Source organism: Periophthalmus magnuspinnatus, chromosome 22, assembly GCF_009829125.3.
Source record: "Periophthalmus magnuspinnatus isolate fPerMag1 chromosome 22, fPerMag1.2.pri, whole genome shotgun sequence".
NCBI classification, from domain to species: Eukaryota; Metazoa; Chordata; class Actinopteri; order Gobiiformes; family Gobiidae; genus Periophthalmus; species Periophthalmus magnuspinnatus.
In genome coordinates this window covers 15,358,024-15,369,519 of record NC_047147.1, presented here as the reverse complement: position 1 = coordinate 15,369,519, position 11,496 = coordinate 15,358,024, and the positions used below count along the sequence as shown (strand labels likewise).

General features: G+C 42.7%; 3 protein-coding genes across 3 annotated transcripts; 1 reads left to right on the top strand and 2 right to left on the bottom strand.

Annotated features, from left to right (window-relative positions):
• Positions 1-390: 390 nt before the first annotated feature.
• lrr1 (leucine rich repeat protein 1) lies at positions 391-4,766 on the top strand. The gene is made up of 5 exons (XM_033988546.2): positions 391-903; positions 1,945-2,043; positions 2,296-2,548; positions 2,937-3,411; positions 4,187-4,766. The coding sequence occupies exons 1-5, from the start codon at positions 721-723 to the stop codon at positions 4,440-4,442; spliced, it is 1,266 nt and encodes a 421-aa protein (XP_033844437.1). The 5' UTR covers positions 391-720; the 3' UTR covers positions 4,443-4,766.
• A 258-nt stretch (positions 4,767-5,024) lies between these two features.
• On the bottom strand, positions 5,025-6,801 carry dnaaf2 (dynein axonemal assembly factor 2). Its single transcript, XM_033988749.2, has 2 exons — positions 5,326-6,801; positions 5,025-5,251 (listed from the first exon to the last, which is right to left on the bottom strand). Exons 1-2 carry the CDS (start codon positions 6,799-6,801, stop codon positions 5,036-5,038), a joined length of 1,692 nt encoding a protein of 563 aa, XP_033844640.1. The 3' UTR covers positions 5,025-5,035.
• Positions 6,802-8,260: 1,459 nt separating this feature from the next.
• Positions 8,261-11,496, bottom strand: LOC117390360 (Krueppel-like factor 11). The gene is made up of 4 exons (XM_033988077.2): positions 11,067-11,496; positions 10,035-10,286; positions 9,102-9,927; positions 8,261-8,991 (listed from the first exon to the last, which is right to left on the bottom strand). The coding sequence occupies exons 1-4, from the start codon at positions 11,103-11,105 to the stop codon at positions 8,693-8,695; spliced, it is 1,416 nt and encodes a 471-aa protein (XP_033843968.1). The 5' UTR covers positions 11,106-11,496; the 3' UTR covers positions 8,261-8,692.

Below are 11,496 nucleotides of genomic sequence, written 5' to 3'. Positions count from 1 at the left end.
TTAGTGCAATTCCACAGATCCATTCCTGGATCTACTCATGTCATGGTGTTGGGGTCTGTGTTTGCAAATGATTTACATTTAATCCCAACCTCCCCAATCCTAACTGCATGCTGCTGGAAGTTGAATCGAATGTAAATTAATAAACTAATAAATATCGGTCTTGATATCTGACATACCATGTTGGGTATTATTTTGTTGGTATGGACATTTGGTATACATAAACATAAACATACTTAAAATGTACACATACGTTGTTTAATAAATTGCATATTCTAAATATTATTGTAAAAATCACAGTAATAACAAACAATTTATCACTGATCACGTGCACGTTTTATTTTACATTTTCCGGACAGTTTGTTGTTATACTTCAGTGACGTCACTTCCTGCGCGCGAGATCCCGCTAACAGGCTGCTAACGTCTATCCGGAACCGAACTCAAGAAACTCAACTTATTCAGAAGGCTTGGTTTGTCCAGATGAGTTAATTTATACTTCACTGTCCTGTGCTGTTTGCCGGGTTGCCTTTCTTTGATGGTGAGAGTTTTCTGAGGCAGTTCTCACGCTGTTTGGCGCAAATGGTGCTCTGTTGTTGACATCCATGACGGCAGCTTCATCTTTTCAAAGTAGGAAACACGGACGTTTCTATAAATGCTCCCTATAATCTCTGCACACTCGGCAGTAACAGGACTAATACTACCACTGTGCACTGTTTGGGCAAAATGAAGCTACAGTGCGATGTCGAATTACTGAATCGTCAGCTTCCCACGTACGGGATGAAAGGTCGTGGAAAGGGGATGAGAGCTGTTCTGTCCATCGGGAAACATCTGGACAAAACAAGTCAACGTAGCCACGTATACCTGCTGATCTGTACCGCCAAGGACCGAGCGGGCTCAAAGTATAAGGTCCGTTCCGTTGTGCCCTACTAAACCCGCTCCTAACCATTCTGTAACCGCGGAAGTGGCCGTAACTTAACCAACCCATTTATGATTACAGCAGTGGATCTCAAACTGTAGGCTTCTGCTGCTCTGTCCTTTATACCTGTTACCTCAGCTTCAGTTGTATTTATGCTTTAAAGCTGGTCTTCTTAAAGGAACTGTATGTGCGATTTTGACCTTAACGTTCATAAACTTCACCTATCTGTGTCCTCAGACACGAGGTACACATGTTCAACTCAACCTACTGATAACAATTGTAATGCAGAATTATTCCTAATTACAAAAATATTGGCCGTTATGTTCCATTTATTTGGTGTTTTGTTCTCACTACGACTATCCAATCAGGAAGCAGAATGACCCCTACAGGAGTCAGTCATTTAGGTTGTCAGTTTCAATGCTGAAATCCAGTTAGTTTGAATCTAAAATGACTGTCTCTGATCTGAATCCTTACTACATAACTCCCAGCACCTGCAGCCGATCATCAACCAGTGCAAGTGCAGCCTCAGTAGCCCAGTGAGTGAATTGAGGAGGTTCTGAGCTTTCACATGTGATATGGTCTGTACATATAGCCCTACTGAGAATTAGAAAAATCTTGCATGTGTCTTCTATATGCAGGTTAGGCACTGGCAACTCAGGTTCAGCTGAGACTGTAGCACCTGTTTTAAAATTGTTAGTGCACAGGCTACATACAGTTCCTTTAATCATACTTTGGCTGCGTTTAGATTGAGGCACTTTTTAATTGTGTTTTTGACACAAAGCACTGTACCCCAACAGTAAATATTCACAATTAAATGTATCACTAATCTCACCTCAGAAATCATCGATGTAATCCACATGCAGAGAAAGATCTGTTTTCATTTGAACTGGGTCCCAATATTGCTGCATTAGTGATTACTCAACTATAAAGTAAAATGCTGGTAAATTTTTTAAATGACATTAAAGTTACTGGACAGTATTGTTGTGATTAATCCATTTGCTGTGGATGGTGCCAACAATTCTCTGTTGCAGCTCAAAGACAACATTGAGAAGTTCTTCACATGGTTTGTTGAAGAGGGCAAAGCTACTGTCCGGTTAAAAGAACCAGCAGTTGACATCTGTTTGAGCAAGGTACTATCTTCCTCTATTTTCACTGCTCTATGACAGTTTCACATTTGTAGCTTTTGCTGGTCAGACTGTCAGATTGTGTTGAGGTACTTTTATTTTCAGTGAGGTAGCCATTGACATGCCTTTGAAGTAAGTTTTATATAGCAAAACATAAACTCAAAATGATATGTTGAGGGCACTTTTATCTGCTATTTATTGTTATTGTTTCAAAAGAATCAACAACCTATTCATTTTTACAACCTGTATGTGTTCCAGGCAGATCCAAACAGCCTAAAGAACTTCCTGTCTGCAGCACGGTTGGCAGACAGGGGGAGTGAGACGAGCAGCCTGCCTCTGTCCACACTCACTCCGGTTCGGGCTCGAGATGTGGAGCAGCCCAAGAAGAGGCTTTCCATCCTCTCAAAGAAGGACTACCCTCTGACCTCCAACTTCCCGTACTCTCTGGAGCAGCTGCAGGTGTCCTGGTGCAAACTGACGCGAGTCGATATGCGCATGCTCTCTCTGAAAGGTCAGTCCCATATGGAATGTGTTGGGAAGTTCTACATGTACCAAACATAAGTATTCAGAAGATAGTGGCCCCTTGATCTGGTACTTAATCATGTAATTTAGGCTTCAAACTGTACAGCAACATCTAATCTAATCAATGATAAATAAAAAATAAGTTTTTACACTGTAATGTAATGCAACCAGTTTATCAGTTAGTATATCAGCTGTGCTACATATTAATATGGTATTAACCACACATTCTTCAGTATTGTAGATACTTGCTAACCATCATTGTAGCCATTGGATTGTGTTAGTAACAGTAATTTCTTTGTTAGTAGCTAATATTAAAAATATTGTGAAACAATTATTTTACCATACCACAATCTTCTTACATCACTGTTTTTGTGTAGCTCTGCGTGTACTGGACCTTAGCAGTAATCACATAAAGAAGCTGCCAGCGACAATCGGAGACCTGGGCTGCCTGTCACACCTGAACCTCCGGAACAACCACCTGGAGTCATTCAGTGAGGCTCTGTGTTTGTCCACACTCCAGAAGACCCTGCATTCCCTGGACTTAGCCCACAACCAGCTGCGCTCCCTCCCCCCGGAGTTCTGCCAGCTCCGAGAACTGGTCACCCTCAAAGTGGACGACAACCAGCTGGTCTGTTTGCCCTTCCACATCGGCCGCCTGTCCAAGCTCCGTTTCCTGTCCGCGGCCCACAATCAACTGTCTGTGCTGCCCATGGACTTCAGGAAGCTCAGCCTGGAGAACCTGGACTTGTTTGGGAACCCTTTTATCCAGCCTAACCCTCTAGACCACACCATCAAACTCACTTTCCCTCTTCCTCTACAGGAGATCGCTTCCAGGGCTGTGGCAAACCAGAGGTCAGAACACTCTCTAGCTCTGGAATATACTCCTATGCTACCGTCTTTATGGACACTGATTCTACTAACGTTGGCACAACACTAAATTTTTAGCTCTATTTCAGTACTAAGGAATAGACTCCATTCTCAATACCAATTTGATACCACAATGATAATTTAAAACACACTTTCTTTAGACAGTAGAATGTGATTTTCAATATTAAACTATAGTACTTTCTGTTATATTATCATGTGGTCTTATATCTGTGGCATCCCTCAGTCGTCCAGGTATGTTCCATAGTTGTCCATGGGCAATTGCTACTCTGTGTGGCCCTGTGCTTGTTCTGACACAGCTCAAGATTATTCTAAAACTGTTTAGGAAAAATTCATTTCTGCCTCGTGAATATGACTTTATATATCGAAACCTGCTCAAATGCTTATCTAATTTCAATACTAGTTTAGTATTGATTAGTTTTCAATACTTTCGACATCCCTGGTTTCTACAGAATTACTTCTAGCTCAGTTTTCTTCCTTGTAGGTTATATGATATTATATGATACTTTAAAAATCTCATCCTAATGGAGATTGTTAGCCACCAATGTCCAGGTTATATTACTGTAACACAGTGTGCAAAATAAATAAATTATATCAAATTAATTAAGACATTAAAATGCTCAACAAATCTATTATCGGACATTTTTGTATGTTAGTAATATTTATCCAGTTTATTCATTTAAATTGACAGTTTATATTTTGAATTCTAAATGAAATTAAGTTTGTGCTTTTTCTCTGACAGGATAGTATTTGGCCCTCAGCTCATCCCGGCTCACCTGTGTCGGGACCTGGAGGTAGCAAAGATCTGCTGCTGTGGACAAGTGTGTATCAGTCAGTACATCCAGAGCAGTGTAAGCATGAACCTGCACCAGGTGTCCCACACAGTGGTGTTAGTGGACAACATGGGGGGCACCGATGCCCCTATACAGCAGTACTTCTGCTCACTCACCTGTTACTCTCACTTCTTAGACAGCTCCCTCCAGAGGGCAGCCAGATAAGACCTTCAGTTGACAGTGAAGATGTAAGACTCAATTGTTACAATACTAACTGCCAGTTCAACTTACCGTAAATGAATCCTCAAGTATTTTCCAAAACATACCCTGCCAAACATCCTCAAGGCTGCTACTGAGTCTTTTACAACTTTATTTGTCTAATACATTCACTATAGCACGAAAGTCTGGTATCTTCATTCAGCTGTCTAAATCATCAGACTTTAAGTGCCTTTCACTGCATTTCCCAATGTCTCTTAAAGGGTCAAGTTGAGCGGGCTGTTTACATGTAACTTTTATATGTTTAAGCATTTAATAAACTGAGAGTATTTTGACTCTGTCCCTGAGTAACATTTCACCAGTACATAGAAGGCATTGTGTAGTGGAAGGAATAGGAGAAAACTTTCAGTTAAGCAGACGTCCGAAAAATGGCAAGTGTTATTTAATATGATACACAATGAAAATAATGAAAATAATGCATCACTTTCTAATATTTAAAATTTCATATTTAAATTTCTCTTCAGTAGCCCATTTAACGTGTGCTATGTCAACATTAATGTGAAGATATTCCACAGTATTTGGACCCTATGTATCACCTCAGCTCAGTCCAGCTCAAACAGGAGGGAGTTGTGGAAGCTGAAGCCTGCAGTGGTCACATGATCACTGATGACACACTGTGAACCGTCCTCTCTCACCTCCCTCAATAAAACCAGGGGAACACTGGTGTTTTCAAAGTCCCTCTCTGATTTCAGAAGATCTTCACCCACCTTTTCTGCAGCTGTTACAGGCTCTGAGGTGCCAGGTAGATCTTCCGATGCCTAACAGACAAAACCGAAAGATGTAATTCATTGCCACGGACAGATAGATTGATGAGAAGCTACGTATTACTTACCTTTTCTGACTGCTCTTTTTCCATTTTGATTAAATGTCTTGATTCTAACCCCTCCTCTTCTTTATCTTGTATTTCATATATTTCTTCCTTCTTCACGCAGGCGTGGACTTGGTGTGTTGTCCCATTTCCTATCAGGTCCTTCTCATCAGAAACTCCCTCATGCCCCTCTGTCTTGATTTCACTTTGGTGCTCCTCACACAGCCTCAGATCAGTGCTGTCCTGATGTTGTTGACTGACTTCTGTACCCTCTTTCTCTCTTTCACACATATCACCAGTCTCCTTTGCAGCAGTGTTCTCTGGTGATTCTACTGCTCTCCCCTCAGCACAGTTCTTTATGCCATCCTGTTCTACTTCTTTCTCAAATACATCATCAGAATCCTGCATGTCACTAACAGAATCCTGAGGGCTACTGCTTATTTGTAACTCCTCTTCTGGACACCGTACAGGGAGTGTGACAATCAGCTGCCTGGCCTGTCTGTTGAACTTTGCTGCTCCTCTGTCCTCATCTATAGCATAGGCTAAAGTCAGCTCCAGTTTGTAGGCAGGGTCCTGTGACTCAAGCAGAAGACTTTTCTTTTTGACCTCAAGAGTGATTGCTGCTACTGATTTGAGAAGCGGTAGGTCAATAGTTAAAATAATCTCTTTGGGCCTGGAGCTCTGCTTTAAATCTCTAGTGCACGTGAAGTCTTGGAGATCGATGAATGAGCGGTATTTGATTGTGTAGTGAGGCTCAGTTGGCTCCTGGATACTGGCAAGATCTTTGGAATGTCTTTGACTATTTAGCTCTTCTTTTTTGGAGATGGCGGCTTTATTATCAGGATATGGAAAAGCCAGAGGATCAGGGTTATCTGAGGAGACTTTAGCTTTAAATCCAGATATAGGTTTTCTGATGACACAGGCCTGCGGATTCCCTTTATATTTTGTATTCATGGTCTTAATGTTTTTTTTATCTAGACACACATTAAAACCATCCTGAATACTCTGAAGTGCAAGACCCCTCACAATATCCATAAATCTACTGTTTGTGCTGGCTATGTGAAGAGTGTCAGGGTGAAAAATTACATCATAAATAAGGATTTTGTTCCCTTTTGGATCCAGCTCTTTCCTCTCTGGGTGAAGGCTGTGTGGAAGAGACCAGTGATGCCCGCTTTTTCCATCCTCAGACATTCCACTTTTACATGAAGGTTTTCCTATTTTGTCATTGGCACATATATTAACGTAGCACTTGTTTTGCCCATTAACGCTGGTCTTGATGCATTGGAAAGGAGTTGGGTGAATGAATTGCACGTTATTGCCTCGCTCCTTCTCCAGGATGGTTATTTCTTCTTCGTATTTCTTTCTATTCTCAGGGTCGGATATCTCATCTGCGTAGTCCCGCAGCATTTTTCTGAAGTTCTCATCTTTGAAAGCTTTTGTGAACCTTTCTATTTCTTCTTCAGTCAAGTTTAGCTCCGAGAGTTTACCTTTGTGCTCCATGACTTTTAAATCTGGTAATAATCCGAAATAAATAAATGTAGTGAAGCAGACAAAACAAAATGAGTCAACTAACGTTAGCGCTAAGCAAGGGGAAAACTTCAGCTAGCCAGTTGTGTTGATATCACCATGGCAACGAAAGGCGGTGTAACATTCAAATATTACCCCCAAAAATACTGGTTACAAAATCTACCGAATGCCGACAAAGGCATCACTAAGTAAATAATAAAGTATTACAATAAATATACTAATACTAATACTAATACTAGCTATACATATGCGCCTTTACAACCTTAACGGAGTCGGAACTCGGCCTCTTTACCTCCAAAAACGTTTGTTCCGCTGTCCACCAGCAGGTGCCGTTGCACTCCACCGTTTGCGGTTTGTGTGAGGGTGAACAGAGTGAAGCGAGGCCGCTGAGTCTGTAGATGTCGGTCAGTAAGGCAAAGGGGTGGGTCCAAAGCCGAGGGAGCTCATTGGGCGCGCCCCTAACTGTTCATATTTCGCACACTCTGATTGGTTATAACGCACTGTTACTAGGTGTGGGGCCATTGACAGTGTGTGTACGGCATGGACCCAGGCGGAGGTCACAAACAGCACCTCTGCTGAAAATGTTATATTACGCAAGCCTTGTCCAACTTTTCAAAACTTTTGAAATTTCTCATAAGGAACTTTTGCTTTCTTTATTCAGTTATCCCCAAGATAATGTAAGCCTAGTTCACACTAATCCAGCAGATTTGAATCATACTCGCCCTCCTCACCTGGGGTGTGTCTATGATCCAGACCAAACAATAGAGCTGTTGCCATCCTCCAACTCGCTGTGCATTTTGTCTGGCTGCTCTCATGCCACATTAGTTACCAGACCGTCACTCCAAAAGCGCTTTTATAACACCTAAAGTGAATGGGACAGCAGCAGGGGCGTTTTCAAGCTTCTCAAAGGTGTGGGTGTTGAATATGTACTGTAATACACATATAACATACAACGTGCTGCCTCACTCACTTTAGGCATTTATATATTATGTATATACATGCCTTTTATTTATATACATTTTCCTGTTTTAGGTCAATTAGAATGACCAAAATCAATTCTATTTGCTAAATGCCAGAATAATGAGTGAAGGATTTTTAGACATTTTTTTTATTACATTCTTCAAAGTCATCTCAATCAACTTACTGAAAGTTTTACGCGTCTGCAGTGCCTCATATCACCGGAGCACAGATACTCTGGTTTGACCTCCTCTCACTCCCATTTAGTGAAATGAAATAAAAAGTGGGTCGAAAACATTAGGGTACAACACCCTCCCACATCTCCCACGGGTGCGACGTGGCTGGACAGCAGGAACTGGAACTCATGGAAGAGCATACCATACAAACACCTCATGGGTGACTCCTCTTCAGTCTACCAGAATTTAGATTATTTTTGTCACTTACAGTTTAAAGACAAAAATGAAACGTCACAAAATCACTTTCCTCAGCGTTTTTATTACAAATATTTAAGTATTAAATATGAAAAGTTAGACATGAAGGTTTAATTAAAGTAATGATTAATATAGATTATAAATTTTCTGTTGGTGTTACATTTTCTCAAAAGTGACAAATAAATGCTTTTTATAGTTCAATAAACTATACATTCACATATACATTTAATACACAAATTAGACACAAGTGTAGAGGGTGAAATGTGTAAGATACTCTTCATACAAAGGCTTTGGCAATGTGCATTCATTTTCAGGTTTTATAAAGTAAACAAATATCCATGTACAAATGAGCAGTAGAGAATGTCTTTCCAGTGCATGTTTTTATATTCCAATGAATAGAATAGTGGCAGCCTTCTGTGCTTGGCTGCTCCCTGTGATTCTGAAGAACAGAAACTGTAGAATGGCATTTTTCTAGTTTATTTGGAGCCAGCAGGTACCAGCATGCTGAGGGTGGCCAGGCCTGGTTTGGAGGCTGTTTTAGCCACAGCCATCTTGTTGAGGTTCCTGACGTCAGCCTGCCAAGAGGGGATCTTCTTGGTGGTCATGTGACGTCGGGCATGTTTGGTGAGGTGGTCACTGCGCATGAACTTGCGCTCACACACAGGACACACAAACTTCTTCTCCCCAGTGTGGGTCCTCCGGTGACGGGACAGTTCATCAGAGCGAGCAAACCTTTTATCGCAGCCATCCCAACTACAACTGAAGGGCTTCTCTCCTGGGGAAGGATCAAGCACATTGCAATTGTGAACCCACATGCATTACACCAAATTTATCTAAAACTATATTTAAGTACTTTGAAAATTATTTGCTACCGAGGATACATACCTGTGTGCGTGCGGAGGTGGGCCTTGAGGTGAGAGCTCTTGAAGTATGTTTTTCTGCAGCCAGGAAAGTTGCAAACATAGTTTCTTCTACGAGAAAAGTCCATTTTTGTGGTGGTGGCGGCCCCAGGCCCAGCTGGGACGTACACAGGAGCTGGAGCCAGAGGTAGCAGCTTGGTGTTGCCCAGGGTCATGACAGTCTGAGGGCAGTGGGGAGTTTGTGGGACACTTGGCTGGGGCAATACCAGCATGACTGTCCCCTGAGGTACTGATGAGCCCACCAGAAGAGACGAAACGGGGGAAGAACTGTTCCCAGAGGAAGGCTGGTGCACAGTGGGTGTGGAGCAGCCAGAGGAGGGTCGCAGAGGAGATGAAGTCTGCACTGCACTGGGGATGAATGCTGAGATGATGCCTGATTGGTTACTGACAGGAAACATCTGGCAGATGATTTGGGGGCTGGAGACAGGAGGAGGGGACAACGTGGGAGGGACAGAGGGTATGTTATGTGTAACATTGTCCAAAGGTTTTGTGGAAGTTTGTGCTGTAGGGAAGGGAGCGCATGGGTTGTTTATGGTCACAGTCTTTTGCTGTTGATGCTGCCACACCCCTGGACTGACAGGACTCTCTGAGCTGGGTGCTGCAGGAACATGGTAGGGGCTGCTGTCTGCAGTGTGTCTGATGACACTGGTGGCCATGGCTTTGCAAGGCTGCTGTGGCCGGAGCCCGGAAGGGGGCTTTTCTGTGATATGGGCCAGAACAGTGGAACACCGCTGACTAGAACCTGAGGTTGAAGAGTCCACAAAGCTTGGGCTGTGTGGAGGAGTCATGCACTGGGAGAAAGAGGGAGAACTATCAGATAAAAATGAATATTCTCAAAATGTAAAAAAAAATGTGTTGTGTAAAGATTAGATCTTGTAATTAATGTAAAATGTCTCACCAGGGAAGAGAGGGATACAAAATCCTTGGGTGACTCTGACATCTCTGGGGGAAGCAGGGAGTCACAGGAGTCAGATGCAGGTGTGAGGGGTCGTGGTTTTCGCAGCAGAGGAGCATGGCCCCATGAACTCATGCACACCAAGGCCTCTGCAGCCTCCAGGTCTGTGTACTCCAGCCCAATGCCTGCCCCACTCTGCTCACTGTCATGTCTCCTGCGCTTCAGCTGGGGCCCGCAGTTTTCTATACAAACAGTCTGAACACATAAACAAGCAAACTTTAGGCTCAAATACTTGGGTGCAAGCAACACACATAGTTAAGAGTTGCATCTTTTTACACACATTACTGGTTTTGTGCTGTTCTTTATATATATATATAATGTGTGTGTATATTCTTTGTTTTACAAATTAGAATGGAACTGAATGCTGTTTCAGTTTCAAAAATGAAAATGTTATCTATTAAAGCATACAAAACTAAGTCATTGGTAAATTCTCTGGTATAGATTTCCAGTGGGGGCAGTAGCAAGCTAGGGGTGTGGGACTACACCCCCGGTGCACCGTGCACTCACTCCCTTTGGCTCGAGGCCAGGACACCTCCCATCTCCAAATATAGACCACAGAGTGACGTGCTGCTGAGATGAGCCATGTGAAATCCCCATAAAGCGGGTTTGCACCAGGAAGTAGCCTCCTTACAAATGTAACAATATACTATAACTCACTATTCTTGATATACGGAGTAACGAACTAATAATGAGGAGGACCTGTAATTATTGTATCCATAAATACACAGACATGCATGTTGTGTAACTGTGTCGATGTGACTTGGGCGATTTTTTTTTTAAATAATAGTCGCCACTCATTTAATTGTTTATAGGTTCACGTAAAATGAATGTAAAATTAAAAGAAAATTATTAATTTGATTCAGAAGCACTGGCATATCACATCCCCATGTGAGTAAACAACTAGAAACCAATAACGGTCTACCACAAGACAAAAGGTTAGGTAACGCTAAAACAATAGTAAAGCTTTGTCCTTACCCCCTCTGAGTCCATTTCAGTGAAATTTCGCGATGCCATGAAGAGACGAGCAGTCTAAATATAACTAAAGTGTTGTCAAAGCCCGTCCAGAACAAAGAGCCAGCGGTTGCCAGTGCCGCTGCCTGCTCTCGGCTGGAGATGGAAGTGCTTTTTTTCTCTGACTGACTCCCCTTTCTCTCAGCTGTGTGTGTAAAACATGGGGAGGAGAAAAAAAGAAAAACAAAACTCAACACGCACTGGAGGGTGGCAACACTCCGCCAATCAGAGGCGAGTGTGTGCGGGGCGGGGGCCAATCCTAGCGCTTTGCCCGCGTGAACAGCGCGTGCTCGCGGGGCGGTTGGAGGAAACGGGGTGCGTGGCTGGTGGGGGGCGTGTCCTCAGGAGTCAGCCGTGTCAGAGTAAACCCGATGAACTGCCGCCCGCTAAACTA

Coding starts and splice junctions, on each gene's coding strand:
- lrr1 (XM_033988546.2), top strand. CDS start 721: ATGAAGCTACAGTGCGATGTCGAATTACTGAATCGTCAGCTTCCCACG. Junction 904..1,944: donor GAGCGGGCTCAAAGTATAAG/GTCCGTTCCGTT, acceptor TCTCTGTTGCAG/CTCAAAGACAACATTGAGAA. Junction 2,549..2,936: donor GCGCATGCTCTCTCTGAAAG/GTCAGTCCCATA, acceptor GTTTTTGTGTAG/CTCTGCGTGTACTGGACCTT.
- dnaaf2 (XM_033988749.2), bottom strand. CDS start 6,801: ATGGAGCACAAAGGTAAACTCTCGGAGCTAAACTTGACTGAAGAAGAA. Junction 5,252..5,325: donor AAAAAGAGCAGTCAGAAAAG/GTAAGTAATACG, acceptor TTTGTCTGTTAG/GCATCGGAAGATCTACCTGG.
- LOC117390360 (XM_033988077.2), bottom strand. CDS start 11,105: ATGGCATCGCGAAATTTCACTGAAATGGACTCAGAGGGG. Junction 9,928..10,034: donor TTGTATCCCTCTCTTCCCTG/GTGAGACATTTT, acceptor TCTTTCTCCCAG/TGCATGACTCCTCCACACAG. Junction 8,992..9,101: donor CCACCTCCGCACGCACACAG/GTATGTATCCTC, acceptor ATCCTTCCCCAG/GAGAGAAGCCCTTCAGTTGT.